Below are 15,769 nucleotides of genomic sequence, written 5' to 3'. Positions count from 1 at the left end.
ACCTCCGTGGTCCAGTGGTTGAGCGTTGGGCTCATGATCCGGAGGTCCTCGGTTCGATTCCCGGTGGGGACATATCACAAAAAATACTTTGTGGTCCCTAGTTTGGTTAGGACATTACAGGCTGATCACCTGATTGTCCGAAAGTAAGATGATCCGTGCTTCGGAAGGCACGTTAAGCCGTTGGTCCCGGTTACTACTTACTGCTTAACAGCCTCCGTGGTCTAGTGGTTAGAGCGTTAGGTTCACGATCTGGAGGTCCGGGTTCGATTCCCGATGGGGACATTGTCGAAATCACTTTGTGAGACTGTCCTTTGTTTGGTAAGGACTTTTCAGACTTGAATCGCCTGATTGTCCGAAAAAGTAAGATGATTCCGTGCTTCGGAGGGCACGTTAAGCCGTTGGTCCCGGCTATTAGCCGTAAAAACACCTCCACCAACCCGCAGTGGAGCAGCGTGGTGGAGTATGCTCCATACCCCCTCCGGTTGATTGAGGGGAGGCCTGTGCCCAGCAGTGGGACGTATATAGGCAGTTTATGTTATACTACTTACTGATGTAAGTAAGTAGTCGTTGCATGAGCCATGTCAGGGGCCTTTGGCGGTTCTATAGTAACCCTGACACCAGGGTTGATGAGGTTGATACTCCACCTCACAACCCACACGATAGAAGAAGAAGACTTGCATTGAGCTCGCCCTCTAGTACATGGGACTTAAACATAGCTTCCGAGGAGTGGGTGTGTATCTATACACTTTGTCTTCCCCTTCGAGAATACATGCTAGATGCCCCGTGGTGTCATCATCATCATCAGCCCATTAACGTCCCCACTGCTGGGGCACGGGCCTTCCCTATGGATGGATAGGGAGATCGGGCCTTAAACCACCACGCGGGCCCAGTGCGGATTGGTGGTTATTAACGACTGCTAATGCAGCCGGGACCAACGGCTTAACGTGCCTTCCGAGGCACGGAGGAGCTCGAGATGAAAACTTTTTTTTTTGTGGTCACCCATCCTATGACCGGCCTCTGCGAAAGTTGTTTTACTTCAACAATCGCAAACCGAGCGCGTTTACCGCTGCGCCACCGAGCTCCTCCCCGTGGTGTATTAATTATTAACTTTCGTCATATTTTGCTTAGGTTCAAAAGGGAAAACGGAACCCTTAAAAGTAAACCCTTATAAGTAAAATAATAGAATTATTAAGAAAAAAAATAGCGACAAAATATTGATTTCTGAAATAGGATCATATCTCCTAAGCCGTACAAAAAATGCTGAACATACATGGGAGTGTTTCCCTACCAGAAGGTAGGCAATGAGCCCCCTATCTAATTTTCCATTTTGAACGTGAACGTCTGGGCCACCCTGTATATTTGGACAATAGATTCTGAACTTTAAGAAGTACAACACTGTACTTTTTGAAGATCTTGAAGTTCCTAACGCATAAGTCAACGAAAGACTCACCTAGGGGTCCTGCCAATCGTCTAGGGTCGCACACATTTATATTATAATTAAAACAATATATCTTTATAGTTAAAAAATATTGCTATGTAAAAACTTTCAGCGCTTCATATTGGTCCAGGGGTCCGGAGCACATAAAATTGACGTCAAAAAAAAAATTAAAATTTAAATAAGTACAGTCTTTATAATGCAAGAAAAATGCATTTACTTATCTCTGACATTATACTAAGAAAAGAGGGACGTTTTTATACAGTAGAACCCCGATACCGATCTCGCCGGTGTGGTCGACAATTTCCCTAATTCAGCGCTTATTGCTATCGACCCGCTAAGGTCGATTATTTTTTCAAATATTCTCTCAAACGACACTGAACAGCTCAGGCCTGTTGTTTTACATTTTGTACCGGGCAAGATCCCTCAGCGCTTCCGGCCAAGTAGTTAATGCCATTTGCAGAAAATCTACAATTTGTCACGTCAAAAAAAAAAGGTTTTACATAGTATCTCGTCCTCAAGAGCTAATCCAGAGTGAATGGTGTCGAGATGACAGTAAAATTCAATTTGTAGCGCCTCGCTGCCCATTGCATACAATTATTTTCAATTAAGAGCTGGGTTGCCTAGAGGCTGGTTTGTTTGTGGTAGAAACAGCGGTTGCGAGAGCGTATATTTCATGTTCATATTGTGGTTTTATGATAATAGAATTGCAAAAGCGGTATAAAGCGAAAGTTGATGGGCTGGCAGAGGAAGACCGAGAAGGACTTACATTGAGCAAATTGGAGATGTCCTTAGAAAAGGTTTAATAGGATCTACTCTGAACCGGCGTGCGTGTATGAAGCGATTGATGAATGTGGAGGAAGCAAGAGAAGTGTGTCAGGATCGAATCAAATGGAATTCTATAGTCTCTGCTTACCCCGGTGGGAAATAGGCGTGAGTTTATGTATGTATGTGTCATATTGTGGAACAAATATTGTTGATTCTTCATTTCTATGATCCTTCACTCGTGTGGGGTTGTGGGATCTCACCAACTCTGGCGTCAGGGTCCTAATTTACTTGATTCGGTAAATAGTCAATAGCCAATACCAACTGATTAACATGCTCTATGAACACGGAATAGACACGGAAGAACTTCTCTGATACTCCTCTTCTCTCGTGTGGGTTGTCTGGTCAATAATCGACCTCATCAACCTGGTGTCAGGGTTGATGAGGTCGCTACTATTGAACCAAGGTACCTGCCATTGCACCTAACACCTAAAAACTTACCTTAAATAGGATTATCTTGCTTTCGGGCAATTTGGTGCTAATTACCTGCACTTTTCCAACCAAACAATTACAAAGTGATTTTTTAGATATGTCCCTACCGGGTTTCTAACCTAGGTCTGTCCCCACCGGGTCCGTTCTAAATGCTATCGCTATCGCTACCGTCCATCATTTATAAAGAGTCAAAGATTCTGAAGATGAACAGCTTCCCGCTTGCTAACAAACTGTTTGTAATTAAACTCCCAATTCGATTGCCAAACATAATTGTCCTTAAATCTGATTTAAAATTGTGTAATTTTCTTCTTTCACAGGATTTATTGACGTTATCTGTAGAATTTGGACTCTTGCCATATTTATAAACTATTTCTATGATAGAATTATGACCTCTTAATCATGATGGATAAATTTTCTTGAGCTAGTAACCTAGTGAAGAAAAGAGAACCATATTGAAGACTATAGAGAACCGGAGAGGAAATATGATTGGCCACCTGATACGACACGATTCATTTATAACAAACATTATAGAAGGAAAAATTGAAGGGAAGAGAGGAAGGGGTAGACCTAGGATAACATTTATGAAACAAATAAAAGAGAAGGTGCAGGTCGTGTCGTATCGGGAGGTGAAGGTTTTGGCGGGAAGAAGAGGGGAATGGCGGTTACTCCACCGACAAGAGCGCAGCTCTTAAATAGAGAGAGAGAGAGAGAGAGAGAGAGAGAGTAACCTAGTCCCCGCTCTGGCTATTAACCACTAAATTCACCTTTAAGTATATTAGGTAGAGCCATACTTTGAGGTCGCGGTATCGAATCCTATACCAATGATTTTCGAACTTGTTTTCGAATAAACCTTTGAATATTAAATATTTATCACGTGCTCAGCGGTGGACGAAAGCATCGTGAGGAAACCCGCATTCCCGAGAAATGCTTTTCATAGATATGACCTAACCTGTATTGGGCTGAATTTCCCTTCGCGGGTTGAAAGGTCACCGGCAGTGGCTTCTGTAAAATACCGGACCTGTCAAATCTGCTGGGTAGTAAAAGGACCCCATGAGAATAGAGGTAACGCTAGGGTGATGATGATTAAGTAGAGCCACACTTTGTACCTACTATGAAGTTCTACGACATAAATAAGATGGATATAAATCCATGACCTTCATATTTTTTCTTTATCTAGTTCAAATGAACTATGGTGTCATCCATGCATCGCTAATTAGCGATCGCTAAATAGCGATGCATGGATGACACCCCAATAGGCAAATTTCCATCTAATCAAATCAGTTACTTTTTACCAAACGTCAAAACACGAAATTATTATGGAATTTGTATGAAAAAGCATACTGTGACGTCATAGAAAAACGTGATAAAATGTTGGACTTATTATTACTTTTTTCCTGATTAAAATTCATAAGTGAAATAGAAAAAAGTAAATGTTTTTCGTTAGTTTTAGAACTGTGTTTATTTAGTCATAAGAGTTTCATAATTTATCTTGAATTTAGTACACGTCCCAATTGGGAATATTGTAGTCGTGAGCTGTCTTCTTTGTCCCGTTTATTATATATGTAAGTACAAGATTTTTCTCATATATTTAGCCCATTACATTATTTATTAATTACATTTAATTAATACCCTTTCTGTGAAACTGAAGTTTCGTTCCTACTTAACAAAACGACAAAATGGTTTGTCATTTCATTCACCCTATTTCCGTCTCAAGAATTTTCTCATTAAATTTTCCTCCGTTCTCGCAGATTTTGGCTTTATACCCGATGCATGTTTTGCAACAGACTAGAGGTCCAAATACCGACCCTGTTGGACTTCAGCCAAACTCACCTGCAAAGCTTGTCGTTCTGTCTGAAGGCTTTTAGATACACGTTAAAGTATAAGAATTGGGTTAAGGTAATGTTTTGCTTAACAGCCTCCGTGGTCTAGTGGTTAGAGCGTTAGGCTCACGATCTGGAGGTCCGGGTTCGATTCCCGATGGGGACATTGTCGAAATCACTTTGTGAGACTGTCCTTTGTTTGGTAAGGACTTTTCAGGCTTGAATCACCTGATTGTCCGAAAAAGTAAGATGATTCCGTGCTTCGGAGGGCACGTTAAGCCGTTGGTCCCGGCTATTAGCCGTAAAAACACCTCCACCAACCCGCAGTGGAGCAGCGTGGTGGAGTATGCTCCATATCCCCTCCGGTTGATTGAGGGGAGGCCTGTGCCCTGCAGTGGGACGTATATAGGCTGTTTATGTAATGTTTTGCTTGCCAGAAAATGTGTCTGTTATCTGTCTACGTGTAAGTATGTAAGAATAAGAATTAAAAAGAAGGTTACCTTTAGTACGTCCTTCTCTTACTTTTTCTTGACGTGACTTGTAGATTTGCCGCAAATGGCATTAATTACTTATACTTTTTTTAGGTGTTTATCCACAAAGTAACGCCAACTTTATCATAGCCAATTACAACAATACACTACAATATTCTAAGCCTATAGACAAGATGAAAGGGGCTGAACATAATGTATACGTATAAGTAATTTTCAACGTATAACTAATTTACAAAAAAGAATCATCAATGTTTTGAATGTTACGGCTATTTGACAAGTTGTAACAGAAAAAGAGGTGTGATTTTAATAAAAAAATATTATTATTATTAGCCAATAAATAATAGCCGAGGAGCTCGGTGGCGCAGCGATTAACGCGCTCGGTCTGCGATTGTTGAAGTTAAGCAACTTTCGCAAAGGCCGGTCATAGGATGGGTGACCACAAAAAATAAAGTTTTCATCTCGAGCTCCTCCGTGCTTCGGAAGGCACGTTAAGCCGTTGGTCCCGGCTGCATTAGCAGTCGTTAATAACCATCAATCCGCACTGGGCCCGCGTGATGGTTTGAGGCCCGATCTCCCTATCCATCCATAGGGAAGGCCCGTACCCCAACAGTGGGGACGTTAATGGGCTGGTGATGATGATGAGCCAATAAACAATACTAAAATATAAGTCATAGGAACTAGTATATCTGTTACCCCAATCAATAACCACCTGTTTTTTTTAACATCTCCAGTGAAGAAACAAATTACTCGATTACTTCATAGAAACGAATACAAATAAATCTGTCCTTAAGTATGAACATTAAAACGCGTTTACAGCTCACCTTCCTCAAAATATCTTTTAAATTATTGATTCAGTTTCAAAAACGATTCCTTTATTAGTAAGTTTAATTATTTCCTTTAGCCCCGGGCTTTTATTTTATCGTCTCCGTGAATATATTCCTTCCCATTTTCCTTTAACGTTTTGTATTTTTCCCTTTTCCCTGGAACCTAATTCTGATACCTATTTTGTTACGCCCGTTCGTTTTTACGGCAAATTACTTTATTGTATATTTCATTTCTTCTCATTTCTTCAAATTGATTCGACAAAATGGCCGCCATAATGCGTTAACGTAACAATTGGCTGCCGGTAACACTTTCGTTGCCAGTGTTTTGTCAGATTAGCTATGGAGTGTCACATTAAGTTTCACATTGAATAAGGCAGCTGTAATTTTAAAAGATATTTCAAACAGGGTGGAAGTGACATAGTGACATCGTAATGAAAACTTTGAGGAATAATTCAGACCATGATTCTGAGTTGATATCAAGTGGAACTTCCTATTGGAAAATACATGAACTTTTTGTGTTTTCTTTAATTATTTTCCATTCCATACTTCTGCGGCGGAAAATTCCATTTAATATCAACTCAAAATCATGGCCGGAATCATCCTTCAAAGTTTTCATTTCGATGTCACTAACACTCTGTATATTGCTTATTTTTTTAACCAATGATTGTCGAATTTGTTTTCTAATTCATGTTTGGATTATAAATGATTAGCACGTGCTCTGCGGTGAACGAAACCATTGTGAGGAAACCCACATTCCCGAGAAATGCATTTTCGGAGGTATGTGACCTAACTCGTATTGGGCTGGCTTTCCCTTCACGGGTTGGAAGGTCGGACAAACAGTCGCTTCTGTAAAAAAACCGGACCTGTCAAATCTTCAGGTATAATGCTAGGGAGATGATGATTGCTTATTTTTATGATAATTTTGTACTTTGCAGTTTTCTGCATTGGACTGTTTTTTTCTTTCGGGTCAGATTAGCAGTCATAAAATAACATAAACAGCCTACGTCCCACTGCTGGGCACAGGTCTCCCTTCAATCAACCAGAGCGGGTATGGAGCATACTCCACCACGCTGCTCCACTGCGGGTTGGTGGAGGTATTTTACGGCTAATAGCCGGGACCAACGGCTTAACGTGCCCTCCGAAGCACGGAATTATCTTTTTTTTCGGACAATCAGGTGATTCAAGCCTGAAAAGTCCTTACCAAACAAAGGACAGTCTCACAAAGTGATTTAGACAATGTCCCCATCGGGAAGCGAACCCGGACCTCCAGTTCGTAAGCCTAACGTTCTAACCACTAGACCACGGAGGCTGTTAGATTCAAGATTAACAGTAATTTCTGTAAAAAACAATCTCAATAATTAAAGCACATAGTAACGGGTTCTTACCGCGTTTAAATGGAGATATGAAACTCCCGATATTTCGACACTGTTGCAAGTGCCACGGGATGACTGATGATAATGACAATAACCGCGTAAACTTAAAACAATGTAAAAACAATCTCGTCAAATCTTTAGGTTAGGTAAACGGACCTTGTGAAGAACGGGGTAATGCTGGGGAGATGATGAAGCACTTCACACACACATTAACTCACGCCTATTTCCCTCCGGAGTAAGCGGAGACCATGGTAATTCCATTTGCTTCGATCCTGATACACTTCTTGCTTCCTCTATATTTATAAATGTTTCATACACGCACGCCGGTTCAGTGTAGATAGGGTTGCCGTCCGTCCGGATTTCCCCGGATTTGTCCTAGTTTAGAGGGCATCCGGGGAGCGTCCGGGGAAGGTTTCATTTGTAAACCGGGTTTTAAAATAAATAAAAATTTGAGACGCACTATGCTCGCACGCACACCACGATCAACCTACGAACCAAGTATATTTATATGTCTTTGTTTAATATTTGAATAAGGTTTTGTTTTCTTATTTCAAGAAATAAAAAACTGATTTATATAAATAATTTGTAACAAATTGTAGTATTATTCTGTTTTGTTAAAATAATGAATGAATAAAAAAGGTGATTTATGACATTTTCAACTGTTTTTATTACATTGAATATGTTTAAAAGATCTTGTTGACATGTCCGGCTTTCGGACTCTAAAATCCGGGGTTTTCACGCATCTTGTCCTGTTTTCCAAATTTTAGAGATGGCAACTCTAAGGGTGGTATTAATAAACTACTCTCAGCTTCGAGACTGCACTCAAGATCATGTCAATGTGACAGTTCTCATATAAAAACAGAGACTTGAGCATGATGTTGAGGGCAGTCTCAGTTGAGATTCATTTATTAATACCACCCTAAGTGTAGATCGAAAAACTTCTTCTCTGTATAGTATTAATGTAGATAATAAACAATATTATACAGTTGTTAACATGGAAATTATATACCTCCTTACATATTACAAAGAAATCCATTATAAGTAGTTATCAGTATAAAATGTTCTCATCCCAAGCATGAACAATAGATTATAATTTATTTTACTTTATAATTGTTTTAGATTAACTTATCGATGTTGAGAAAACTGCTATTTTCACATGAAATGCAAATAGGCATTAAATTACTAACTGATGTGAATATTTGAAAGTAATTGTAGTGTTTTTGTATTTTGCAGTTTGTATGTGCATATTTACTTTGTGTACGGTTAAAATGAGGAACTTTTCAGGCTACGTCCCCCAAAAATAATATAGATGGGGTTGTACAGATTTATCTTCCTGTAACCTTCTAATTTTATGGATATAAAAGACATACTTATGCATCTTTTATCATTGTTTTTGGGTATAACATACATAACATACCATAAATAGCCTATATATGTCCTACTGCTGAGCACAGGCCTACCCTCAATCAACCGAAGGGGGTATGGAGCATACTCCACCACGCTGCTCCAATGCGGGTTGGTGGAGGTGTTTTTACGGCTAATAGCCGGGACCAACGGCTTAACGCGCCCTCCGAAGCACGGAATCATCTTACTTTTTCGGACAATCAGGTGATTAAAGCCTGAAAAAACCTACTATAATCCATAATCCATAACCGTTATCCGTTTTGATTTTCGAATCCAAATTTTAATTATATAAATTATTATTATAAAGTGCTCAGCGGTGAAAGAAAACACCCGTGAGGAAACCCACATTCCGGAGAAATGCGTTTCGGAGGTTTGAGACCTAACATCTATTAGGTTGGTTTGCTTTAGTTGGAAGATCAGACAGGAAGTCGCATCTGCAAAAATCCTATGGAGATGATGATCTTCTACTGACATATTTACTTATCTATAAATAACTGTTTTGTGTACATATGTCGTGGCCAGATCTTAGAATTGATCATTTCATGATGAGTTCGACCAAATGGTCGACCATGATTTTTCATGTCGTTTCATGAAACTACCACCACCATTCACCACCCAGTGAATTCACCCATTCATTCACCATTCAGTGGTCGTGTCACCATTTCATGAAATAGCCATCTTAAGTTGAGCATGTTTTTGGAACGTCAACGTTTAATGATATTTCAATCAGCGTTTGACCATATCGTTAATGTAGACGGTGTCCATGTTGTGTGGTGTAATAAAAATGCGAATAGTCTAATAGATTAATTCCTTAGGTTCAAAATTATTTACCTGATCGCTATGAAAAATTGTACTATTACATTGATTCATCGATTACAATATCAATCAAGTTTTAAATATAATCAACACCAGCGCCACTACCGGTGGATAATGTTACTAATTTCACGATATTATGATGGCCAACGTTGCGCCGTATCGTGAAGTAATCATGCATTTTGTTGCTCATATCGTTAACCGTTTCGTGTTCATTGATCTGACTAATCTACATCATGATTTGGCCAACGAATGATATTCTATTCCATGAAATATGACCGTTCATGATATAAGTAAGTACATAAAATTATTAACGTTGTTACGACCTTGTAACACTATACGCAAATGGTTCGCTATATTAAAACACTCCAACTTGAATACAAGTTTAATTAGTGGGTCCCGCATACGGTGTATAATTTCTACACTACACAGGCTGTAACGAAAAATCACGTGAAATTCACAACCTCATTTCTCTGTCGTAACATTTAACATACATGCATAAACTCAACAAGTAATCAAAGACAACTTGCAGCCACCATTTATACGAAACCGTAAAGAATTCCTAAAGTTGCCCGGCAGGAATTGCGCTTATTTTATCAAATTCAAAAATATCTTTATTCAGTAGGTAACATAGTTACCCTTTGAGTCGTCAATTTTTACATAACGAACGTCTCATCCGCATAATACTACTGCAGCTTCTCACAACCTGTATAGCCGGGGAAAAGAAGCTGCAAGAAAAACCTCGGCACAGGGCCCTAGACGTTCTTTAAAAAATATATATCTGTGATGCAATGTAAAAAAGAATGTAATTTTTCAAAAAGGCGCTCATAATATATGTTATTTATTCGCCCATAGTCCAGTCTTCTTCTTCTATCGTGTGGGTTGTGAGGTCGAATACCAACCTCATTAACCCTGGTGTCAGGGTTACTATTGACCCGCCAAAGGCCCCTAACATGGCTCATGTAACGACTACTTACTTACATCAGTAAGTGATAACCGGGGCTTAACGTGCCTTCTAAAGCATGGATCATCTTACTTTCGAACAATCAGGTGATCAGCCTATAATGTCCTAACCAAACTAGGGACCACAAAGTAATTTTTGTGATATGTCCCCACCGGGAATTGGACCCAGGACAGTCCAGTAGGCAATGCTTTCTCGTTCAAAGTGTTGAGTAGAGATAGAGTATGGCTTTTGCTATTGATCGACTATAGTCGATTAATTCTTTCAAATATGTTTAATCCTTTCAGCGTAACTTGAAAGGGCGCGAAGGTCGATCCGTTGTCTTAAGTATTGTTGGGTACCGGGTGAGAGCCCTCAGCGCTCCCCATTTGTCCGGCCAAGTAGTTAATGTCATTTGCGGCAAATATTCATCAAGGAAAAAAGATAGGACATAGGGTTTTGACGTGCACGTTGGCTTACGAAAGTCACACCCTGTACATAAAATATTTTCATACACTTTCACCCTAAAAACCACTTTACATTTCACCAAGTCTTAAAACTACAAAGACTAAGAAAAAAACTTAATTAAAAGAACAATAGCGGTAGATTATTTTCTCATAAACAATGGCACTATGTTTTTGCTTTTTGAAGATAAAAAGCCGGTTAAGTGCGAGTCTGACTCGCGTACCGGGTTCCGTTGAAACTGCTGTAAATTAACAACAATTAACAAAGCCTCGATACATCGACATAGGTCGCGATTAGTTTACCAATTGCAAATAAGTTTGTAACATCAAAAACTTTTTATGATGGAACAACAAATTATTTTATTTGGACCTTTTTCTTTAGGTGCTTAAGACCTTTCTTCTTGGTTTTCATGATTCTAGGATACATATAGGAAAGTACCCCATAGGTATTTTTTGTGAGAATAAGGCCTTTATAAAAAAAACGGTCTTTGTATTGTGTTGATTTTTTATAGACTACTGATACTTTCGTCGAGTCTTACTGGGAAGTCAAGGAATTGGCCTTTGATAGACTGGAATGGAAAATGCTACACCGACAAGAGTGTGGCTCTTAAATTGATGATGAGACTGATACTTAGTTATTAAATGTTAACTTCAACTTGATACCTCCACGAGTTCCTGAGAAAAACGGTGTTGACAGACAGACGGACGCCCAACAAAGTGATCACATAAGGGTTCCGTTTTTCCTTTTGAGGTACGGAACCCTAAAAATATGGAAAACAATGCGACGAAAGGTCGGGGAACCGCGTTTGTTCTGTAAAACTAGGTTTGATTGTAGATAAAGCCTTAAAGATTACTTGTTATTTCGTTTAGGTGAAGTGCGGTCCGTCAACCTGGATCCATTCAATTCCAAATTCGAAAATATCTTACATTTAATAGGTAACACAGTTTTATTTTGTTGTATGTTGTGTGTTTATTTTTATTTTTTTTAAAGAAAGTCTAGGGCCCTGTGCCGCCGAGATTTTTCTTGCAGCTTCTTTTCCCCGGCTATACAGGTTGTGAGAAGCTGCAGTAGTTTTAGGCGGATGAGACGTTCGTTATGTAAAAATTGACGATTCAAAGTGTAACTATGTTACCAACTGAATAAAGATATTTTTGAATTTGAATTTGAATCGTCATTTTTTTACATAAAGAGCGCCTCATCCGCCTAAAAACTACTCCGGCTTCTTGTAACTTGTATAGCCAGGAAAAGAAGCTGCAAGAAAATCCTTGGCATTGCATGGCTTCATTAATGGATCCTAGTACACTTTTTCTTCTAAAAAAAACAGAAAGAAAACATGAAACAGTAAGAGTAGGGCTGTGCCGGCCGGGAGCCCTGTGCTGGGGAGGTTTTCTGGCCACATCTTTCCCTCAGCGATACAGGTTCCGATGTGGTAATATTTTTACAGCCAGTTACATAATACGTGATTTAATTTTTGACGTTCAAAAAGCGCTAAGTAAGCCAAATTTGAAAATTAAATATTTTTGAATTTAGTTTTTTTTTAATTTACATGACTCCATCGCATTGGAAAATGTATTTCACGCATTAATTTCACAATCAATTAATCAACCAATAATTATTTATTGCACAAAAACATATAGGTACTCAGGACATTACAAACATATAAAATAAGCACAATAAGCGGCCTTATTGCTAAGCAGCATTTCTGCCAGGCAACCTCAGGGTGCTTTTTTGTTTACCTAACTTATCGTAGATGGATGATGAGAACTTAACGCTGAAATCTAAACCACACACACATACTTATGCTTTAAGATTTTATGCCACACTCTGATGACTTGCAGCACTACCTACCCCACAAAGTATTACAGGCGTGAAATTTACGTTAACGTAATCATTTTCTTAGTGTTATCCCGTTTTCATTTGGTCTGCTTACCTAACCTGAAGATTTGATAGATCCGGTCGGGACCTACCCACCCGCGAAGGTAACACCAGCCCAATACAGGTAGAATCACATAACTCCGAAACGCATTTCTCGGGTATGTGGGTTTCCTTACCATATTTTCCTCCACCGTTAAACCCGTTTTAATTAATTTATTATCCAGACATGCATTCGAAGATCGGTTTAAAGCTTGCGAACCTGCAACCTGACAGTGAGAGTCAATTATTCCTACCTACCTACTTACCTATACCCAACTAATTGGTCAATATCGACATATTAATATTAACGGACTGCATAATCGTAAAAACAAGCGAGTAAACGATACACAATGCCGACTACCGGGCGTTACACCTTAATAATTTTAATTTTGCACTTCACTTACAAACCATTTGCACCCACAATTTCACGGCGTAAAGTTCAAAATGCAACAGATAGGGCTTTCACCAACTTGTGCCTGCTAACTTTAGTGTGCCTAAAGGGGTTGTCATAGAAACTGAGAAATGTACTGCGCGCGCATGCACGCACACTAAGAAACGCACGCACACTCTGACAGAAGTCTCCCCTCATTGTGTGAAAGAGACGGTAGCTCGAACGCTTGCGAACGAAAAGCGTTCGGAATTTGAAAGTGATTTTGTGTTTTTATTTTAGGGCTTTTTAGTGGGTTGTTTTATTTTTGACAGTTCCTGTAACTTATTTTTGTTTTATAAAATTAATGTTGATACCCCCCGGTTGATTGAGGGGAAGCCTGTGCTCAGCAGTGGGACGTATAATATACTCTATTTAGGGTATGTAAAATGAATGATTATATATATTTTTCATTTTCTTTACTAAACACATTGAATTTCATGAAACATGTCCTTAAGTAAAACTTAATTAGGTATTATAACAAAATGTAGATCAAAATATTGATAGATATGAAATAATTTAAACGATTATAATAGTGTAACAGAACTTATTTTCTGAATAAATCATTTTTATTTCTATCTTTTCGGCCTTGAAGTAAATTCTACTATTTTCCAATATCAAAGAAAGACTATCCAGGCTTCGTGCCCCAAAAAAAAAAAATAGGCGTTGACAGAGTTGCCTTCGTTTAAAAATCTTCGAATTCCATGGATAACAAACATACACCATATTTTCTTTGTTTTTGGGATATAAATGACGACCCTTGTTATAACACCCAGGCACAACACATCTTCCACCCATTATTTTTCTGATCAAAATAAAGATAAGTAATATAGGTAATGTAGGACATGTTTCTATACAAGATCTGATCCAAATATCAAATATTACATCATATTTTTTGAATAATTATGTACCCGAACAACAAGAAAAAAGGTTATTATCACGTTATTTGGGTCGTTCTTCTTTTTTATCGACAATGATCTGTCCTTCGTCCTGCTTCTGATAAGTTATGTTTTAGAATTTTATTTCATGTTTTGATTGTCCAAAAATATAGTTATCTTATTATACTCAAAATACAAGCAAAATACTAATCGGTTCCTCAATTAGTTATTAACGTAGCTTGATCGTTTTTCACAAAATTCTGTGACAGAGTGGTAAATTGAAATGCTGTCTCCGATGAAAAGGGCCACTCTGTCACAATATTTTTTGGAATGCGCCTGCAAAGAAAAGTATGTTACCAAGATAAAGAGAACCACGAAATAGTCCTCTACAGACACATATTTATATGATGTTTTAAAATAATTATTGCCCTTATAATTTTAAAGATGTTAAATCCGATAAATCGAGAAAATGTCTTTTTATTGTCGATAAAAAAGAAGAACGACCCATATATGTACAACGCCATCTATTTTTTTCTGGTTAACGTAGCCTGGAATATAAAGAACAATGGATTACTTCACGAATACTTCCTTATAAAATTATTGTTTCCTTAACACTCTCGCGCCAGCCAGTACGCTTCGCCCGTCCCTTACTACCGACACGCGTATACAGTTACTGACCAATGTGTGTGTGTTTTATACCACAGATTCTGCGCGCAATGGACCCCAGTATTCTGGCAGCCATGGACAAAGAGGCACTGAAAAAGCAGATTGAAAACATGAAGTATCAAGCGTCTATGGAACGCTGGCCACTATCTAAAAGCATCGCCGCGTGAGTAAAACATTATTTATTTATAATTAAAAAAACCGTGTAGTGACGTCATCGTGAAGTGAATAGGTTACGGGAGTGGTTAAGTGCAAACGATATTGGTGCTTTTTCGTTAAGGAATGGGGGAGATTGTTGCTTGTAAGCGTAAGCGTGGATCTGGTTTTTTTTGTGGTTTCAGTACTATACTGCTTTATAAAAGGTCCATGTGTCGCTTCATTTTGTAAAAGTTGACCTTTGAAATGCTTTTGGTACATGTTTCGTGATGTAGTGTTTGCTGAGTATCCATTGGCAAGCGGTTTTAACGCTCATGACGGTATAATGATTCATACAATACATTTCATAATCTACCGAGTGCTATTGTGATCTCATGTATCGTTACATGATCTATTTCTTTCATAGACATTCCTATTTTGGAGTAGTGTTATGATTACAGTGGTTTGTGATATCTGATTAATCAATAGCATATATGCGTTTTTGTACTTTCATTCCCGTACGTTATTAGTAAAATATTTTAATAATGTCCCGATACAAGTATTTTTCTCGTTTAGTGAAAACCTCGTAAGCTTCTTTTTGTAAAATCAAAGTCGGATGTGATTTTTGTTAACAGTACCTCGCAATAGACACACTAGTGTCAAGCCAAGTATTCATCGTGTGTCTCGAATAATTGTTGACAATCCAAATCGTCACCTTAAAGTGAAAACCTCGTAAGCGCCTTTTTGTAAAATCAAAGTTAAATGTGATTTTTGTTAACAAAACCTCACATCAGACACACTAGTTCCAAGCCAAGTATAAAGCGTGTGTGTTTCAATGTTTATTTGTTAAAAAAAATCACATCAGAATGTGATTATACAAAAATACGCTTACGAGGTTGTCACTATAACAAGACGATTTTGATTATCAAA

At 38.5% G+C, this 15,769-nt stretch overlaps 1 protein-coding gene across 3 annotated transcripts in view; it reads left to right on the top strand.

Moving 5' to 3' along the window:
- LOC126369013 (guanine nucleotide-binding protein subunit gamma-e) overlaps window positions 1-15,769 on the top strand; it is a 66,972-nt gene that overhangs the window by 10,097 nt on the left and 41,106 nt on the right. For all 3 annotated transcript variants that reach the window (XM_050013300.1, XM_050013301.1, XM_050013299.1), the window contains exon 3: window positions 14,746-14,870. In XM_050013300.1, the coding sequence (XP_049869257.1) occupies window positions 14,758-14,870 (113 nt within the window). In that variant the 5' untranslated portion in view covers window positions 14,746-14,757. The remainder of the gene's footprint in view (window positions 1-14,745; window positions 14,871-15,769) is intronic.

This window comes from Pectinophora gossypiella, chromosome 8, assembly GCF_024362695.1.
Source record: "Pectinophora gossypiella chromosome 8, ilPecGoss1.1, whole genome shotgun sequence".
Classification (NCBI taxonomy): Eukaryota; Metazoa; Arthropoda; class Insecta; order Lepidoptera; family Gelechiidae; genus Pectinophora; species Pectinophora gossypiella.
Note: the sequence above shows the minus strand (reverse complement) of the source record. Positions and strands in the feature narration are given on the sequence as shown.